The sequence below is a fragment of the Rhizophagus irregularis genome, chromosome 18 (genome assembly GCF_026210795.1).
Source record: "Rhizophagus irregularis chromosome 18, complete sequence".
NCBI classification, from domain to species: Eukaryota; Fungi; Glomeromycota; class Glomeromycetes; order Glomerales; family Glomeraceae; genus Rhizophagus; species Rhizophagus irregularis.
Window position 1 is genome coordinate 1,810,946 of NC_089446.1, and position 20,281 is coordinate 1,831,226.

A 20,281-nucleotide genomic window follows, 5' to 3' on the forward strand; every position below is an offset into this window, starting at 1 on the left:
CTTATTAAAATATCATTTAAAAATCAAATGCTAAAAGATGATTGCCAATTGCTTACAAAAAAAAAAAAAATAGTTTTTTTTAAAAATTTCAAATTTTACTGGTATTCATATTAGAATTAATTTCCCATTTACTTATAAGATAGGTTATTCTAGATTCAAGATAAAAATCATATATAAAATTTCTTGCAAATTTTATTAAGGAAATTTTATGTTACATTATTATAATTTTTTTCCTTTTTAGCTAATTAACCAATAAAATTTAAAAAAAAGTAAAGTAAAAATCATTAATAAAGAATTAATTTCTATAGTATAAACCTTTACAAAATCCTGATTTAACATAACCTTTCAGATTACTAATCAATATTATGATAAACTAAAAATTGAACTTGAATCCTTTATAAATTTTAAACTATATACTTGTAAGAATAGTTAATTACTTTTTATTAGTTTAGTTATAATAATAAAATGAATGTAAAAACTGTTATTTATAATACAAAAACTACAAGTAATCAAAAGAAAAAACAACTTGTGATTGGGTCCAAGTTATTTTCTCTGATGAATCAAGTATTGAGATTGAAAAGCAGTTACGACAAATAAGAGTTTGGAGGCATACAGGGGAAAGGTTTAACACTAAATGTTTGACACCTATCTTTAAAAGTGGTCAAAAATCAGTTATGGTTAGGGATGTTTTGTGGGAGGAATAAAAGGACCATTGATTTTTTGTGATGAAAATACAGTTAACTTTCTTTATAATCACTCCTGTTATAGTCACATTCTACTATATAGTCATACCAGTTGAATGTTCAAAACACTTTATTATTAAAATCTATCCTATATAGTCACAATCTATCTAGTCACTATCACACCTATCCTCAAAAATCTTATATTAAAAAAAACCATTTATAATTACAGTTATATAAAAAATATATTAAATAACTTGGCATCTAATAATCGTACAAAGATGTACCATAGCTTGTTAAAATCGTCTCACTGAGACGAATTGAATGGTGGTAGTTTTATCCTTTTATGATCACTGGCTGATGAGTTATTCAACAAAATGTTAAGCATCAGCATCATTATATTTCTTGATTTACGTTTACTGCGCCATTTAACATTTTGCTAAATTTCTCGATACCTAGTGATTGTAAAAAGATGATTAATAGCTCGTTGGAATCACCTCATCAAGACGAATCGAATGGTGGTAAGCTCATCTCTCCGTGATCAATATTGACAGAGTTATTACTTAAAAACCATTTAATATTTTTTAATTTCAAAAATTGATCTAGTGATTGGATTTCGATATATTTTATACCATTAGATTCGTCGCATCAAGACGAATCGAATGGTAGTAAGATCGTCTCTCTAGGATCAATATTGGCAGAGTTATTACACAAAAACAATTAATATTTTTTTAATTTTGAAAATTAATCTAGTGATTGGATTTCGATGTATCTTATACCATTAGAACCGTCTCATCGAGACGAATCGAATGGCGGTAAGATCATCTCTCTACGATTAATATTGGTGGAGTTACGATACAATAAAGTTTTAAGTATAATTTTGGCCAAAATTATATTAATTTTTGGCCGGAATTATGATATACTAATATAAGAAATTTTTTATATAGTCACATCTCTTTATAATCACCAAATATGAACTGTCCCAAGTGTGTGACTATAAAGAGAGTTGACTGTATATAAGGAAGGAAATGAAAAAATTAATTCAAATACTTATGTTGAAATCTTAAATAAACATCTTCATCCATTTTATCATACAGTTTGTGAATTAATAGGAAGGGCTGCAACTTTTCAAAAAGATAATGCACCCATTCATATTGTAAAAATAACTAAAGATTGGTTAAAGAAGATTGGTTAAAGAAAAATTATTGATTGGCCGGCCAATTCCTCTGATTTAAATCTAATAGAGAATATTTGAAAGCAGTTAAAAGACAATATCCAGAGTTAGGAGGTCTTTTCTAGAACTGTGGGTGAACTTAAAGTTGCACTAAGTGAAGAATGGAAAAATTTGGACTGCTCCATTTTTGAAGATGTTGTTGCCTCAATGCCACAACAAATCAATGCAATATTAGAAGCAAAAGTAGGGCTAACACATTATTAGCCATTTTAAAAGTTATTTTTTATGTAAATTTTAATGAGAATTAATAAAGTTTTGCCAATTTTGGCATTATTTTTAAATCGGGCAATACTTTCTGATGTAACTGTATATATTATAGAGATTTATAATAATTTTTTCTTAATGTACTGCAATAAAGTTAGTAAATTTACAATGATCAGCATGATAATTTATCATGCGCATGTGATTGATAAAGATAAGATTCATCATATCAAATCCTTTACTGCATCCAGTTTTCAGATCTAACTAGACCAGAAGTTGCATATATCATAAAAAACGTCAAGGATTAGCTGTTATTATTGCACCACAGTCATGTACTCATGTGACACTGTTTCGACTCAGAACACCCTCATCACTAGTATTAGGATTTTTTACTTTCATTTTTTCTTAGTCAATCCCTTTTTCTCATGTATTGCTTTACAAAACTATAATAAATATTTGGGTGTTTACCTAGGTAAACTGATCACTTTTATTTTGAATTTTTAAACATATACAACTGATATTACTTTTTTATTCTATTAGTCAAATGATAATGGTGGCTTAGCTAGTATAATCAAGAAAAGATGTATCTGATTTGCATGATTTATAGAAACTCACCAACTTCTGGAATACTTCTAGAACTATCGAGAAACTGGCGAAAAACTAGAAGAAATCTCGTGTGATACAATATACAGTATATCATATCACAAACTGATTTAAATTAAGCTGCGTTAATCATTACAGTTACAAAGATAGTAAATATAAAATTAGCTTAGCCGAGATATGACCCTATATAAATTCCCAACATGCTTATAATCGAATAAAAATGAATTTGGATTTAGTATAATATAATCTTACTAAATTAGCTATAAATTGATAAAAATTGCTGTGTAAATTCTATAAATCAATAAATAACTAAAATTGATAAATATGGTATATTCTGACCCCTTTGTACATTTAAGTGTAACTGATTCACATATTATTATGATCTTTCTAGAATACGTGAAAATAAAACTCCATCAGATTGGAAGGATCGAATTTGGAACACATTAATGGAATATAGAAAAAATCATCTTTTGACTTATTCTAATAAGAGATATCTTATCATAACTAGTAGAAAACAAACATATTTATTATATTAGTGTGATGTTTGGTTTGGAATAAATATAGGAATATGTTATTCTTGTAATCAGCCTGTCTAATTCAAATTAAAAAGTGGGTATAAGTATTTCTATGCATTCTTTATGGATAAGCATTGGCGTACAAATTGTACTGGAAATAAATATTGTGATATGAGCTTCAAAGATTATATAAAGCTGAAAAATAATCCTCCATCTTGCTATTTCACAAAGAAGGCAATCCGTCAATATGAGATATTGAGATGTGATTGGAAAATATATCAAATAGGATTCAACGTATCAGGTAAAAGCATAAAATGCAAAGTAATGTAAACACTATGCCTAGCAAGCCTTACTATATTTATAACGAAATAAAAAAATATTTATATGAGCAATACTTTCTCAAGCTAACTTCTTTTAGAAAAAAATCTGGCCAATATTAGAGATATGATTTCTAAAGGGAATCTTGAATGGATAAGCCAGTCACAACCTTCTTCCTTTATCACTAAAGCTTGTTGTATTAATGAGTGGCTTTAAGAGATACATTATGCGATGTAGTATAAGTGCACCAGAGATTTTAGCCCATAATAGATTTGAAAAAAACCAGGTCTTGATTGATGTTGAAGCATATTTTGATTCTGTGCAGGAGATAGACTTAATATCTTTCAACTGAATATTATTAATATTATATATCTCAACTATATTTAGCCAAACATAACTTTATTTTTTTTGCGCTATATAATCTGCTTGTATGATCACCTAGTATAATTGTGAAATGTATTACCTGTTGAATAAAAAATCTGATTTACCTAATTAAAATTTCATTAAAATTACAAAAATTTGGTTATAACTATTTTAATAAAGTATTTTTCAAGTTCAGGGAGATCAATGAAGCGATCTTGGAGATTTTTGATTTCTAAATACTACTATCATTATAACTTTGAGAATTTTTATACAACAGTTATCCAGCAAGCTTACAGGAATTACAAGAAGAGACCTGAATTTTCAGCAAAACAAGTTTGGGAGGTGGTAAGGAATAATAGTACTCCTGATAGAAAGAAATTCTTAGGTATACTTAGATATAATCAGATGGTAAAAAATCCTGAAACACAAAAAGAGTATGCTAAAACTTGCAATGAGTTTTATAGTTTATTTAGAAAAAGTTACTCAAAATATATTGGAATAATTAATCCAGCCAAATTAATCTCACCATATGAGGAGTATATTTATTGTTTTTCTAATAGATAAATAAAAATTAAAAAATATCAGTTAGAATGACACTTCGCAAATCATTTGTAAAATTATACTTGTACAACAATAATTTCACATATAAATTGATCTCCCAAAATATTTCAAATTTTTTCTTGCAAACATTTATTGAAATAGCATGGCATTTATATTTGGTAGACCCTTTAAGACCACTATTTCTATTATATTCTGAGCTGAACATATTTATATAATATTATCAGGTTTTAGTATTAAGCGATTAGGTGAAAAAAAGTACATGCATTATCCCTATTAAATGCTTTTGTATTTGTTAAGATCTTCAATGCACATTCCACATACCTTTATTCTTTAACACAAAAGTTTAGTGCAAAAGTCTGTTGCAATGTCTATTGCATACTCTTCTGCTTCAAATGAATTCAGGCTCAGAGAAGACATAAATGGAGCATATAAATAAAAGGCCTGTATATAGAATTTACGATTATTTGTTATTTCGCTATTGATTTTATTTTTCATCAAGCTAAACAGTCTAATAAACTACGTATTTTTATCAAAATGTCTAACAGCTTATCTGGAAAAATCTTTAATTTTCTTACTATTTCTCTGTTGAAATACATTACCACCTTTTCTGTTATCTTTCAAGCTATGAAAGAGGAATTATTGATTAAACAAAATGCCTTAAGAAATATAGTAAATAATGCCGTTAATTTAGCAACAAATATATACTTACTCTAATAATATATTAGTGCAAAATAAACTTTTAATGGTTTTATGAAAAATAGTATTTAATGGCATATGATGATTAGCGCACTTCCAATATTAGAGTTTTGAGCTTGTAAAGGCTTTACACAATGTGAAAGTGGGGGTTTAAGGACCGAAGGTCTGGCCCCACTGAAACATTGTGTGTACAGGTCACAGAACGTTAAAAATAATATTGATTTTTCTTATTATATTAGAAGAGCTTCTAGCAGTTCTAGAATCTTAATTTCGATATTATATTTCTTAATTCTGTATGGATTCTCCAACTTCAGAAAGTATATCGATTTTTATTATTATATTAGAAAAGCTTCTATTAACTCTAAAATCTTAATTTCTATATTAACTTTTCATTATATTTATTAAACCATACGAAAAAATAATATATCAGGGAACCGTTCTATGCAAGCTAGCTCATTAAATAACATATTTTTATATTAAGTCGTACGAAAAAAAAATAAGTCATACGAAAAAAATAAATCATATGAAATTTCTGTCTCAATTCCCCATAATAAGTTATGCAAAAAAATCAGTCCCAACTTTTCCATAATAAATCATACAAAAAAATATATCAGAAAAGGATTCTATGCAAGCTAGCTCCTTAACTAGCATATATTATTTTAAATCATACGGAAGAAATAAGTCATACGAAAAATTGTTCCAACTCTTTCCAGAATAAGTCATATGAAAAATTGTTCCAACTCTTCCCAGAATAAGTCATACGAAAAATTGTCCCAACTCTCCCAGAATAAGTCATACGAAACATGTATATTAGGAACAATTTCTACGACACCTAGCAAAAATTTTTGTCCCAACTCTTCCAGGTCATCTGATCTTTAGAACACATGATCTGAAGGATCCAAGTTAGCACCATGGTAGCGACCTGGTAGTATCCTAGAGCTGTCATGGAACTGTCATGAAACTGTTATGGAACTGGTAGGAAGTCAGTGAGGTTCTATTAGTTCACCAGTTTCAGGCCAGCTTGAATGCTGAATTATTATGTCCAAACTTCTGGCCAGAATAATGCAGACTGAATTTATACTGCGCCTTCAGTCCTAGAAGCACTTTCCCGCTACTATCAAGCAACTATCAAGCAACTATCGAGGGAAATATGCTTTCCCATTGCTTTCGATGATTTGCCCTAGATATGTCTTGAGAAGTCTTTTCGATCATATCTGCCCAGAAAAATCTGTGGAATTGTCCCAACTTTTCTTTAGTCAAGAATGGATTCTGCGCAGGAGTTAACTTATCAAATAGCATATTAATTATAAAACTTTAACGAAAAAAAATATGCTCTGCGCCTCCGGCTAAAAAGCAAGTCTAATGAAAAGCCCATTAGACTGCCCGTCACTCAAATTCTGGTTAAAATTAAGGTATAAAGCTAGCTGAAAGGGTCTTTCCATTTATTTGCTTTACCTATTCTGACCGGCAACTATCACAATATACTTCCTCTTCTAGTTTTATTGGAAGGAGGCATTTCTTACAAAGAGAAATATTAAGCTTTGCAAGTGCATCTCTATGTCTAACCATTATTTCCTCAAAAGTTCTTTCTCGCATTTCTGATCGAAGTCTTTCTAGTAATTCTAATCGAAGTCTAATATAGTATTGGGTAACATAGTAGTCTCTAACATGATCTGGGCATCGGCCACAAGCAGAAGCTGTAGGCTTACCACAATCAGAGCATGGTACTCATTTCTTAGCTTTCCAATGAAATCGGCATCCTTCAGGACGAATGCAAGGATTTCCACAAGCCTTTCCAGTATTGCAGAGAAATGGGCAAGAATATTCACTGATCATCCTACTTTTTATTACTAGATACGAAAAGATTAATTAATAATTAGTTAATGCTTCAGTTTTGCGATAGCTAGAACCGCTTGGAAAGCTTGTAAATACTTATCTTCAGTAGGGTTTCTATAATTGAAAAGTAATAGGTACATAGGAAATAAATAATTAAAGAAAAAATTATATAAGCAAGTAATAGCGTGACGGTTAGAGCTAACTAATATACTAAATGTCTAATGCTTACCCAGAATATATAGAAGAATTTAGTATAGAGATATCTGATTTCAATCTGATTTGTCCTACTGCCCATATACCTTTACCTGAAACTATACCAAAACGTAATAACGGAATTATTAATATTCAAAATAATGATGACTGGTGCTTCGGATGGTGTGTCCTAGGAGCTTTGCATCCAGTTAAAGTTCATCCAGAAAGAAATCCGCATCGGCTATATGGAGATTTCGTGGAGGAATTTAATATAGAAGACATCCCAATTCCAGTGCCGGTCTCAACACCAGTTTATAAGAAGTTCGAAGAAAATAATCCTGAAATCAGTTTATGTGTCTATAAATGGCACAACCAAAACAAATGTCTTAACTTTCGCTATGTTACAGAAAGAAGAGGAGATGAATACAAGCAAATAAATCTTCTAGTAATTACAGAAGATGATAGAAGCCATTACTGTATTATCAAAGATTTACATAAGCTAGTATATAATCATAGCAAACATAAAGGGCGAAAATACCTCTGCCGTTATTGTCTTCATGTATACTCTTCAGAGATAAGATACAATGAACATTTGCCAAAATGCAAGGGTCAAATAATGCCAATGCGCAGCCGCAAATGCCGGTGAAGAATAGGAGTGTCAAAGCTTTTTATAATCATAAATGCATGCAACCAAATCCATATCGCATTTTCTGGGATCTAGAAATGTTAACCGAAAAGTTAGCTCCCGAAGAGAAGGCGAAGTTAACCCATACCGAAAGATTACAGATGCACAAGCCGTGTGGCTATTGTTATGTAGTTGTTCATATGGATAGTTCACTTAACTATGAGATTATGAGTCATGATCTATACAGAGGTCCAGATGCACTTGAAAGATTCATTACAAAAATCGAGGAGAAGCTGGCAAACATACAGGAGGACTTATCTGCGCCTGCAGAAATGATAATGGCACCAGGAGATCTTAAAGCATACAATGAGGTGACAGAATGCTGGATTTGCAAGGGACCTTTTTTAAAACTAGCACAAGAGATAGTACAAAAACTCGAAGAAGCAAAGCATAATTTATTAGAAATCAAAGAATGGGAAACATGCATAGAAAAAGAACATTAAAAATTAAAGAAAGCGCAGAAAAAGATATTGAGAAGCTTTAAGTGCACTTAATCGAAAAGTAAAGGATCATGATCATATAAATGGAAAGTACTGAGGCCCAGCTCATGACTCTTGTAACAAAAAATTGCAAATAGGCTCTTTCGAAACTAAAGTGCCTCTTATATGTCATAATTTCCGGGGATATGACTCTTATCCGCTTATAAAAGTTGTGAGCAAGTTCACGGCTGATAAGCTAAATTGCATCCCAGAGAATATAGAAAAGTACAAAGCCATGGATGTTGGCCAGCTCCGATTTCTTGATAGCTTTCAGCATATGGGAATAGGATTAGATAAATTAGTAGAATGTCTAGGAGGAAAGCTCGAAAAATTTACCCTAATTGTTAGGTACTTTACTGAGAAAGGCTATTTAATAGATAAGATTAAGCTTCTTTTTCAAAAGGGCGTTTTCCCATACGACTGGACAAATGCATGGGAAAAATTTGACAGAACAAGCCTCCCACCTAGAAAGGACTTCTACTCACTTCTTAGTCAGCAAAATATTAGTAAAGAGGATTATAAACATGCTCAAAAGGTATGGAAAATATTTGAGATGAAGAACTTTGGAGAATATCATGATCTTTATCTTGAGACAGATGTACTTTTACTTGCGGATGTTTTTATGAACTACACTATCATGTGCTTGAAAGATAATGGCTTAGATCCCTCTCATTATGTTTCAGCACCTGGAATGTTTAATGATTCTCTTTACAAAAGTAGCGGGGCAGAACTCAAGCTCATGACAGATATGGACGAATATCTGATAATTGAAAATGGTATCTGTAGAGGAATGACAATGGCAAGTCACCGATATGCCAAAGCTAATAATCCGAAATGTCCAGATTATAATTCTAGTAAGCCTACAACTTGGACATTATATGAGGATAAGAATGCTTTATATTCAGATGCGATGACCCAATATATGCCTACAGAAATATTGGGAAAAGTAAGCCCAGAAGAGGTTCCAGACATACAAAGCATTGCACCAGATGCGGAAATAGGATATACATTGGAAGTTGATCTAGAAGCCCCAGTGCATTTGCATGATTTCTTTGCAGATTATCCTTTAGCACCAGAAAAGCAGATAGTTCCAGAAGAATGGCTTAGCTTGTATAATGAAAGATTAGTGCAAGATAAAGAAGTTGGGGGTGGAAAATATACAACAGGAGAAAAGCTCGTCCAAACCCTTTATCCCAAAAAGAACTACGTGGTCCATTATCATGCACTCCAGTTATACATGAAATTGGGGATGAAAGTTACAAAGATTCATGGTGAATTAAAATTCTGGCAGTCTCCATGGATGAAAGAATATATTGAGGAAAATATTCGTAAACGCAAAATAGCTAAGGCCACTGGGGATGAGTTTGGAGTTATGTATTATAAGTTAAAAAATAATGCAGTCTTCGGCAAACAGATGGAGAATGTCCGTAAACATATGAAAGTAGAGCTACTCCGAACAGAAGAGGATAAAAAAATCAGGCACTTAGCAAGTTCACTATTATATGTAGGCTTTAAAGCATTCGAAGGGGGAATTACAGCAGTCCATATGTTAAAAAGTACAGTAACTCTAAACAAACCAATCTATGTAGGGCAGGCAATTCTTGACATTAGCAAGGCTATGATGTTCAACTTTTGGTACAGTTACATAAAGCCTCGCTATGAAGATAAGACCTGTCTACTTTATACAGATACAGACTCGCTTATAATGTGGATAGAAACTGAGGATATCTATAAAGATCGAGCAGAAAGACCAGACATTTTCGATCTTAACTATTCAGGAGACTTGTTTCTAATGAAGGATGAGACAAAAGGAAATCCAATAGGCGAATCAGTATGCTTAAAGCCAAAAATGTATTCAGTTCTTCCAGCAGGTCATGATCCAAAAACTCCTGATGATTCTGATTCAGAAGAATCTAAGAAGAAACATGGCATCCAGAAGGCAAAGAGTGTTAAGAAATGCGTGGTCAAAAGAGAGCTTTGACATGATAAATTTCTAGAATGTCTTAGGAATAAGAAACTAACTCGGCATGATATGTATGGCCTCTGAAGTTATGATCATCAAATATATCTGGAGAGGGTAAATAAGATAGGGCTGAATCCATATGATAACAAGCGCTGAATCTTACTTGATGGAATTCGAACTCTCCCATATGGACATTGGCGAATTGGATTATACAAACGCCTGGTAGCATCTGGAATATCTTCGAGGAAGCAGAAGAAAGGGCTATGAAAGTTAGACTTCGAGTCAAGGAATAGAGACTTTATAACAAATATTTTTTCTGGAGGTAAAATTATCAAAGAATATAATTTTATTAATTAAAGTTTTTCTATTGCTATATTAGAAACATACAAAAATGGTAGATCATAAAGATATAGAACTTGCGCAAGTCAAAGTCATAAAAACTGCTTTGCGAAAGGGCAGAAAATATGATAATCTTGCGAAAAATTATGGAGACTATCTAAAGAAACTGCGAGCTGAAAGGATCCGAACAACTATATTAAGACACTTGCAGTAAAAATGTTCCTTAAGGAAGAAGCATATACTGAAAGGCTAGAAAATTATCGCAAAAGGTATGAAGATAATGATCTATATAGCAGTTTAGAGTTATTATATAAGCTTTATTATCTAATAGCTAGGGAGGAGAATCGCGAAAGATCAGATGACGAAATAGAGCAGATGTTCAAAGCAATGGCAATCTAGTTGTCTTTGGCAAAGCTTTTATATAAAGATATTTTTTCGTCTAAAGAATAATATAGGTGAAAATTAGCAATTGAAATAAAAAACATTAGTTAAGTAAATCATTACGTTTGATATATAATGCATTCATACAACCCGCTCGAAAAAGCAGATACAATTGCTATAATCATTCAAAAGCTTCCATTAGAGGTTCTTGATAAGCTCTGCTGGATAAATAGTACTTGGTATAAAAAAATCCAGCATGAGTTTCGGCGAAGATGGAAGATACAAGTACTAGAATACTATAAATTGGGACATGAAGAAGAGAACCCTTTAATTGGAATGTAGTATCAGAGGAATTTATTGAAAGGGAAACCGAAATAGCTAAAAAACAGGTAGAGATCGAAAGATATATACTTCATAATGGAATGCTCGAAGGACAGGAAAAAGAAATAGTCAAATATAATATTCGGCAGATAGCTAAAAATGTTGTCCCATGGTGGGATGTAGATAAATGGGAAGAATCAGAATTTTTAGGTTTCATTAAAAAAGATACATACGGAGGATTTGCCCCAAAAGAATATAATAGACCTTTTGGATTCGGAATAAAACAATTTATAAACAAGATTCTTTATTATGATGATGAAACGCTGTATTTTGTAGAGAATGATCCTATATAAGAGAATGTGCCTGATGTTATTTTAATTCATATACTGTAACATAGTCTAGAACAGTGAACAAGAGAAGAATCGCGAAAGATCAGATGATGAAATGTTATATATTTTTTCTGGCATATGAGCAAGCAAGCGGGTAGGGAAGTCACTATGCATATATTAATATTATTTTTTTAATTAAGGATATAGGCTCCTATAACAAAGTATGGGGTTTACTAGCAAATTACACAATATGGAAAGTTTAGATGATATTATAGAAGATGCGAATAAAAATATTAAAAAGGTGTTTCTAGCAGGGGTTGCACCTGAATTTCGACAAGAAGTCTATATAATTGGTCTTAAATTAACATTGGATAGATTGGCACGAGAGCTAGAGTTTGCGCAAAAAGATGATTGTTCTTCTAAGCCAGCCAGCCCAGAGCAGTGATCGCGTAATTTTATTTTTTGTTTAAAGATACAACATATAAAATAGAATATTTATGGCGCATTCAAGCATTTTTAATTTACCGGAACTATTAGAGCGAATTCTATATTTCTTAGCAATAGATAAGTCACTATATCCCGCTCTATTTGTATCCCGATTGTGGTACAGATGCGGTGCTCCTATTCTATGGAGGCGTATTGAGCTAAAGGGGAATGAAGTAAATGATAAAATTCGATTGGAAAGATTTTTAAAAATAGTACCTGGAGGAGGAAGAAAACCAGTTTATAGCTCGAAACTAACTCATCTTAAAATATCACACTACTATCCACTTTCAAATAAAAAAATCAAAGGCATTGTACACACATTCCCAAATATAATTCATTTAGATTTCGAAGGAAGTACAGACGACCGTATTGGTAAAACTCTAAAGCTAATAGCGAAATCATACCCAAATTTGGAGTATCTTAATATATCTGCTTTACACGGATTTAAATCAGAAAGCGATATAGGTTTATCTGCAATCGCAAATTCATGCCACAAACTAGAATATCTAAATATTTCTGGTCATACAGGGTTTTCTGAAATAATAATTTGTAATGTTATTTGCTCCTGCCTGGGGCTCTAACAACTTGACCTTAGCTAGCATAGCGGACATCCCTATTTTATCACAATACTGACTGATCATTTGTCGATCATTTGCTGATCATTTATTCAATTATCACATAATATAAATATGATACCGTTGCTAAAAAAATTTACATAATAATATATGCTCAAATTTCACAAATAACTTAAATTTAGTTTTAATTTATTGTGTATTAAATTTTATTAGCTTTTATTATTATTTGGCATATATTTATTCATTTTACGAAATTATTCACTAATTATGTTACTAATAAAAAACCTGCATTATGAATCAGATCACTGCATTATTTTTTTTTATAGATTCTACATAATATAAAGAATATTTGTGCAAATTCTTAAGTTTCGCACTCGCAAATTCATTTTCGCACTTCAATTTTTGTCTGATAATCGGCAATAATTAGTGAATTATCATATACAAATAATATATTTATGATATTATTAAAAATTGTGCTAATAATTACATAATTAAAGTCATATGATAATTTAGTGTTTTTACTTAGATTTCCATTATTTTTTTGCCACATTATTTGAAAAATATTTGTGATTTTGCAATAAGTTTTTAAAATCTGGAATTAGTGATCAGCAAATGATCGGCAAGGTGATATGAGCATGTCCGCTATGCTACCTTAGCTATTGTGGAATTACTGATAAAACTATCGAAGAAATTGCTAGATCATGCCCCAAATTAAAATATCTTAATCTGGAAGGGTGTTATAAAATTAGCAAAGAAGCCATAGATCAGCTCGTTTCACTTAATCCAGATATCAATGTCGAGACTACTCCAATGATTATGGGCACGGCTGATAACCCAAACGACTTTATTACTGCATTTACTGATTATCTTAGACAGGCCAATTTCGCTAATAGACATATTTTTGCTCAGGGCCTTTTAGATTTAAGTATGCGAGACAATTCCCAGTGGTATTCCGATCCAGGGTTGGCTAGATCAATAGTCCAGAACAATGATCATTAGCTCGGAAGAATTTGCTGAGCCACAGATTGTGCGACAAAAAATAAGTGGATCATCAGATAGGTCTTGTGCAACATATTAATTTTCGCATATATTCATGCTAACTACTACCTCTATTTTTTTCCCAAACAATCATGAGAAAATGTGAAAGAATGTCTACAAGCAACACAGGACCAGCTCTAAAAGTAAATAGCGCCGGCAAAAGCATATGTTATGGAGGGCCGAGGGACTCGCAATTTCGAGATCGCCAGGCGTAAAACCAACTATAGTCTCTCCGGTAGATCTCCATGTGAAAAGGTTTAAAAATTCCGTTTGCATGTGCTTTTATAGAACTCTTGGCACCATACGACATTGTTAATCATGACTCATATCTCCTTAACTTTTTCCCAGCAAGATATAAAGCATGTAGGAGTATGTGGAAGTTCAGCCAACTTTCCGCAAAAAATTTTAAGGTGCGTATATGATAGAAGTTATGTATGGGAGCGAAATACGACATAAAAAATACTCACTATGGGCTCTTAAATTTAGAAAATTCGCTACACAATGACCGATAACAATGATAGGGATGGTATTGATATCACTCTCAATTGTCTTATCGTTCCCATAGGAAACCTCTTCGATCTTCCAAGCAACCAAGTAGCTCAAGCAATTACAATCAACACAGGTCGAACGGTTGGCGGACTTGAAATTGCAATTCATAACCGGTTAAACCAGTTAGGCCTGTTGGGGGTACAATTTTCTAATCTTTCTCTAAGTATTCGTCAGATCCATCCTAGAACAGTTAGCGAAAGACCAATGAACTCTCAAGCCTATATTTCTGATTTTTTTAATGATCAATTTCAACCTCGAGCGGGTCACTTCCATGCCACCGTATATTCTCCATAATTTTAGTGTCATGTAGCGCTATAGTCGCAATTTTTATGTATTGTAAGCCGGCTTCCGGCAACGTTTTTATTTCATAAATAAAGTATTTTTATCAAACGTTATGAGAAACAGGTCACGTGTAATGAAATATCAGGACTAGCCGTAAAGGCGCTTCGCACTATATCAGGAGAAGAGTCTTCACAATTGGTGAGGCGCAGTGATTAGGCGATTGTTGCACCTATAATGCAATGTGGCTGATCACACGGCAGGCTTGTAAAACAGAATAATTTCTCACATATAGTCTGCCTCAGTATTTTTTTCGCAAATAAAATTCTTTCAACTCTTGTCCTCACATACCAAACTTTAAGCCAATAACATTTCGCAAAAAAATATCATATAAGCTGAAAACATGCCTATCACTTTACTATGTCTCGTCAAAGGAAATACAACCGCGAACGCCTTCCCTGTCCATATAGAAGGAATTAGTCTTGTTGGTGACCTCAATGACGCTATTAAGACGAAAAGGCACCAGAGTTCGATAATTTTCCTGCAGACAAGCTCAAGCTATGGAAGGTGTCGATCCTTGGCGATCAGGACGATCAATTAAGAAATCTAATACTCCAGGACAGTGACGAGCTGTTGGCAATAAATGATATTGGGGATTACTGGCCTACTTCGCCTCCTAAAAAACATATCCATGTCATCGTAAAATTGCCACGTAAGTGTCTGGAGTGTCTGGTATAGTCTAATTTTTCGTCATTTGCCCTTGTAATATTAACACGCATTCGTTTCCAGTTCTCAGCTTAGAAGAGGCTTTGTCGTGTATTCCACCACCCAGGGTTGGGAAAATATGGTGTACAAGGTAAAATTTCAGTACAGTACAGTACAGTACAGTACAGTACAGTTAGTACATTGTACTTAAAATTTTAAATACCATATATTTAATAAAGTTACTTCAAATGCTAACTCTGTCAATATTGATTCATTTATGATAAAATAAATACTATTAAATTCCTCTCATTGAGACGAATCTAATGAGCTTAATTTTATTGAAATCTAATCACTGGACCACTTAAAACTAAGGTATATATGATTGAAAATACCTCTGTAATTTATATAAAAAAATGTACTTGTACTAAAAAAACTCAGTACAGTACATTTCCCAACCCTGCCACCACCCATAACATATTCTCAGACTGTACTAAATCGAAGACCACTACAAAGGTTAATGGTGACCCGCCGACAAGTGTACAACTATGGGGCGACTTTTTGATAAAGTGAATCAATTCCGCTTCGACCAACAACCGATATTCGAGAGGCCACAATTTAACCAAGATATAGAGATAGTCAATGAAGAGGATGTTCGCGTTGCTATATCTATCAACATTTGTTTGATGTTAAATAAGCTTATAGGATCAGATTATAATTTTTCAAAACGTCCACCTACTTCTCCTGGCATACCGGATTTCACCTGTCATCTCGTGGGTTCATTGATCTTGGTGATTGAGGCAAAAAGAAAGCATGTTTTAGAAGACATGGGTGAACAGACATTTCCCGAGTTTTATAATACGAGTAAGGGCAAGGATGTAATTCAACAAATCTATAATTATATGTGAGAAAATGAACTTAGATACGGTATTCTTACCACCTATGATAATCACTGGTTTCTATGCCAAGAACACACGAAGCTCCCTAGATCCAAAAACCCTTCCACTACAATCCGAATCTCCATGGAGTTCTCAAGGCATATGCTTATCTAACTCGACAGGCGAAAGAGAATCCCAACTCTCCTAAACCTCAAGTACTAGTGCCGGCTCAAGGGGATAATAATTCACGTACTCTTCGATCAAACTCAAAATCATCATCCAGCTCTTCATTAACTAATCAGGCTTCCAGCACCTTTTCGAATCAACAATCATCTTCTAACGTCCAAGTAAACCAGCAAAAGTTTAGCTTTCAAGTTTAAGAGCATACTAGGTGAAGGACGAAGTGGAAAAACGCTCCTATGCGAATTTTGTGGCGAAATGATTGCTTTGAAGAGTGTAGACTTATTGAAGGCTCCATCGTATGTCCTGGAAGAAATGCAAAAAGAAGTCGAGATTTATAAAGATCTAGCTGATATTCAAGGCAAGTATATCCCAAAGCTGGTCTGTTATGGATATTATGGAGGAGGCATGAGCTTCGTTATCGGCTTAACCATTGTTGGTAGTATGTTGAGCGACAAAAAAATAACGGAACAGCAAAAGACAAGGGCTATTAAAGGGATTGGAAGCAATCCACAAACATGGCATCCTCCATAATGATATTCGGGAGGAAAATATCTTAATTAACGATAAAGGTGCCCTATACCTGATTGACTTCGGGATGGCAAGCCGGGAGGATACAAAAAAGAAGAGAAAGCTTTTGACGAGGAACAGCTCAAATTATCTCAATTGCTAGATGGATATATTGTGTAAGAATTTCTTATTTTACAAATTCCTGTACAACGATTACTTGTAATCCTAGTTTCTTATAATTAATAATCATGTATTTTACAGACATTTCGTAAAGAAGGAAGGGCGAATTTCCAAGTCACGTAAATGTCAGGTGGTTAGTTAGACTGTAGGGATATACATTAGACATTTATATAGAAGCGTCATGTATCACGGGCAATGTCCCGAACATTTGTATTTATTTTTCGCATGTATTAATAAAATATTTTTTTCTTGGCATTTTTCCGGGACCGCACGGTCTCGGAAATCTGGTGACTTTATAACCTATTTCTTTTGGTAAAATGACAGTCTCTATGTATATATATACTAACTAACTTTTGAATATTTCACTTCTTGTATAAAATTTATCAATCATGTCATCCGAGCTTGAAGTATTGAAACAGCGTATCGTTGAACTTGAGGCTAAGAATGCCGAGCTTGAGGCAGAAAAAGCTGAACTTTTAAAGCGATTATGGAGGAGAATACTAGACGCGATGTTAGAGTTGAGGAACTGGAGCAAAAAAATAAGGAGCTTGAGATCAGACTTGCGATAGTGGAACAGGCTTCCTTACCAGTGAAAGAGCAGTTGTATAATGATAATCCTTCTGACAATAGTACATCTAACTTTAATTCAGTTGCGGAGTATCATGAGAAACCATTGGTGGATGTGGAAACAGATAATTCCTTTCCTGAAGAGGTTTGCTATAATAAGCAAGAATTGGTGGCAACAGTACCTGCCAACTCTGCGAAGCGCCTTAATGGCACATCGTTGGAAGAAAGATATGAATAGTTTCTTTGCTTGAGGCTCATAAGAAAATCGTTAGTAGTGAAATAAAGCAACGCAATAAGGAGAAGAAATTTTTACGTAAATTGGCTAACCAGGACAGCATCTCCGATACTGCTTATGTATCAGAAACTGTGGTGGTTGCTCCTCAATTGGTCATTGCAGATACCTCTCAGGAAGAAATTCCCACGGTGGATTCGAAAGTGACGCACGATATACAGTAAAAGTAGTTAACAGGTATCCTGAAAATTCATATGAGGATGCGCATCGGATGAGTTTAGAAATTTCGGAAGAGTTCAAAAAAACCGTTCCTCGAGGGGAACGATCAGAGTCATGTGTCTTCAGTTAAGCCAGATCTCGAAGTATCCATGGAGCAAGATGATGAGCAGGAATCGCTAGATAAAAATCAAATCATAGAACAGGGTCTAATACAAGAGCTAAAGGCATCTTTCGACACCTGTTCACCCATATCCAGTGATGACAATATCAGCTCTACCAATACTAATTCCTCTTGCAATGGATCAGAGAATATGATTTCAGGTTCTGCCCAACACTTGTCCTATCTATTCGATATAGCAATAAAGTCTGGTCAGCAGGAAATCTTAGACTGGTATAATTATTCACTTGAATTCGAGAGCAGGGTAGATGCTCTTACTGCTGATGGTAGAATCAAAGATAAAACGGCAAGATCAAAGATTTACAAGGAAATGAAACCATTTCTCCCTGCTAAAATCACACAAGATAACTTGCGCAAGAAAACTCTTAGGGCTAGAAAACACCTCACGTTATTTGGAAAAAATGGAGTTGGGATAGACAAAATCAAGTTGGTCTCATATAGCGCAACTGAGATTTCGAAACTAACTAATGCACAAATCCAAAATGTCATAGATCAAGTAAAAAAATATATTAGTGATCATCAGTGTCATGTGACTTTGAAAACCGTTCCCTTGAGGAACGATCAGATTAAGGATGAGATGAGTACATTGGCAAGTGTATCATCTGCATCCCAATCTAAGCCCGATCATTCCTATTTTCGCAACAAGATATTGGATCAATATCCTAATCTATATAGAGAATGTAGTATTGAAAATTTAGACTATTATGGGATTACTGATGAGACAACATGCGGGGACTACATCTGCCCATTATGCAAATTAGGTCATGATGATGAAGAAATAGAAGGTACGTATAATACCGGATCTTACTTTATTAAATGTGAACAGCGTGAAATTGAGATAGTTGCATAGTCTGATCCCTCTGGGATCGTCTGGGAATTTTAATCTTTTTTTTTCGAATGAATAGGTCTATATGAGAAAAGGGATTTAAATTGTTTGCAGTCATATAAAAAGGAAAATGACTGAGTTAATAAAATACTAACCCCGAATATCTAGACTGGCATGCCAAATTAAGTGGATTACCAAGCGTTTTGACAGATAAGATTCGTTCCAAATTATACAAAAGATATAAAAAACAAACTGGAAATGAGCCATGGCAACTAACAGAAGTACATGAATCAAAACAGAGTGAAGTTATAAATTCGAAGCCAGAAAAAGGGCCTATAACTTTTGAAGTCAGACCCGATCCAGAATTAATTATCAAATCCGTCTTAGAGCACTTCCCATACTTGAAATTCCGAAATAGTTTTAGAGGGATTGATAATTATAATTTTGCATCACCTCAGCCGTGGAGCTCACCATGTCCTATTTGCGATGGAAAACATGGAAATTATGGATTACATGGCGAATGGTATAAAAATGGAACAGAATATTGTCTTACTTGCTTCACTTCAAGCAATAAATTCAAATTCGCAATTGTAGCATAGAAACATCATCATTTACAACCAGTTAGTAACATGTATTTATTTTTTTATTGCTCGCATGTATTAATAAAATACTTTCTTTACACTTTTCACCTGATTTAAATAAGTAGTAATGTCAGAGACTGCTAACCACCAGTTTATGATCTCAAACCTTTAAAAGTTTTCTTGGGACTGTTATGCCAATTTTGACTGTGCCCTTGTCCAGGTTTCCAGTATATACCTAATATATGGATTAATGTTAACTGTTAATGATTAAACTGGTGTCCCCTTGTTAATAGGTAGCATCTATTATGAATTTAAGGAGGCGAATTGATTTGATTCTTGTGATGTGGTCATATTAAATCAATCCTTAGGCACATTGCAAATTATATAAAAAGGTGAGGCCTTAGTAAACCTTTTTATTCACCTTGCGCAAGTAAAATAAAAATTGATCGAAACTAATCAAAGCAATCTAAATATACCATTATTTAATATACTAATATTTGCTCTTAAACTGTGTATATTTCGGCTTGCAGAACTTAATCCTTTATGTGGTCCGTGTGGGAGTGATATAGATAGACAAAAATTCCGACCCACTTCTTACATATATG

The 20,281-nt window shown here is 33.3% G+C and overlaps 10 protein-coding genes across 10 annotated transcripts; all 10 read left to right on the plus strand.

Annotated features, from left to right (window-relative positions):
* Window positions 1-7,799: 7,799 nt before the first annotated feature.
* OCT59_010039 (uncharacterized protein) lies at window positions 7,800-8,327 on the plus strand (the record flags this gene model as incomplete). Its single annotated transcript, XM_066132763.1, has 1 exon — window positions 7,800-8,327. One exon carries the CDS (start codon window positions 7,800-7,802, stop codon window positions 8,325-8,327), a length of 528 nt encoding a protein of 175 aa, XP_066000377.1.
* A 1,741-nt stretch (window positions 8,328-10,068) lies between these two features.
* On the plus strand, window positions 10,069-10,344 carry OCT59_010040 (uncharacterized protein; the record flags this gene model as incomplete). The annotated part of the gene is made up of 1 exon (XM_066132764.1): window positions 10,069-10,344. The coding sequence occupies one exon, from the start codon at window positions 10,069-10,071 to the stop codon at window positions 10,342-10,344; it is 276 nt and encodes a 91-aa protein (XP_066000378.1).
* Window positions 10,345-11,468: 1,124 nt separating this feature from the next.
* On the plus strand, window positions 11,469-11,720 carry OCT59_010041 (uncharacterized protein; the record flags this gene model as incomplete). The annotated part of the gene is made up of 1 exon (XM_066132765.1): window positions 11,469-11,720. The coding sequence occupies one exon, from the start codon at window positions 11,469-11,471 to the stop codon at window positions 11,718-11,720; it is 252 nt and encodes an 83-aa protein (XP_066000379.1).
* A 199-nt stretch (window positions 11,721-11,919) lies between these two features.
* Window positions 11,920-12,141, plus strand: OCT59_010042 (uncharacterized protein; the record flags this gene model as incomplete). Its single annotated transcript, XM_066132766.1, has 1 exon — window positions 11,920-12,141. The coding sequence occupies one exon, from the start codon at window positions 11,920-11,922 to the stop codon at window positions 12,139-12,141; it is 222 nt and encodes a 73-aa protein (XP_066000380.1).
* Window positions 12,142-12,193: 52 nt separating this feature from the next.
* Window positions 12,194-13,756, plus strand: OCT59_010043 (uncharacterized protein; the record flags this gene model as incomplete). Its single annotated transcript, XM_066132767.1, has 2 exons — window positions 12,194-12,711; window positions 13,414-13,756. The coding sequence occupies 2 exons, from the start codon at window positions 12,194-12,196 to the stop codon at window positions 13,754-13,756; spliced, it is 861 nt and encodes a 286-aa protein (XP_066000381.1).
* Window positions 13,757-14,296: 540 nt separating this feature from the next.
* OCT59_010044 (uncharacterized protein) lies at window positions 14,297-14,638 on the plus strand (the record flags this gene model as incomplete). The annotated part of the gene is made up of 1 exon (XM_066132768.1): window positions 14,297-14,638. One exon carries the CDS (start codon window positions 14,297-14,299, stop codon window positions 14,636-14,638), a length of 342 nt encoding a protein of 113 aa, XP_066000382.1.
* Window positions 14,639-15,873: 1,235 nt separating this feature from the next.
* OCT59_010045 (uncharacterized protein) lies at window positions 15,874-16,583 on the plus strand (the record flags this gene model as incomplete). The annotated part of the gene is made up of 2 exons (XM_066132769.1): window positions 15,874-16,203; window positions 16,362-16,583. The coding sequence occupies 2 exons, from the start codon at window positions 15,874-15,876 to the stop codon at window positions 16,581-16,583; spliced, it is 552 nt and encodes a 183-aa protein (XP_066000383.1).
* A 58-nt stretch (window positions 16,584-16,641) lies between these two features.
* Window positions 16,642-16,917, plus strand: OCT59_010046 (uncharacterized protein; the record flags this gene model as incomplete). Its single annotated transcript, XM_066132770.1, has 1 exon — window positions 16,642-16,917. The coding sequence occupies one exon, from the start codon at window positions 16,642-16,644 to the stop codon at window positions 16,915-16,917; it is 276 nt and encodes a 91-aa protein (XP_066000384.1).
* A 643-nt stretch (window positions 16,918-17,560) lies between these two features.
* On the plus strand, window positions 17,561-17,878 carry OCT59_010047 (uncharacterized protein; the record flags this gene model as incomplete). Its single annotated transcript, XM_066132771.1, has 1 exon — window positions 17,561-17,878. One exon carries the CDS (start codon window positions 17,561-17,563, stop codon window positions 17,876-17,878), a length of 318 nt encoding a protein of 105 aa, XP_066000385.1.
* A 362-nt stretch (window positions 17,879-18,240) lies between these two features.
* OCT59_010048 (uncharacterized protein) lies at window positions 18,241-19,694 on the plus strand (the record flags this gene model as incomplete). Its single annotated transcript, XM_066132772.1, has 2 exons — window positions 18,241-19,054; window positions 19,264-19,694. The coding sequence occupies 2 exons, from the start codon at window positions 18,241-18,243 to the stop codon at window positions 19,692-19,694; spliced, it is 1,245 nt and encodes a 414-aa protein (XP_066000386.1).
* Window positions 19,695-20,281: the final 587 nt, after the last annotated feature.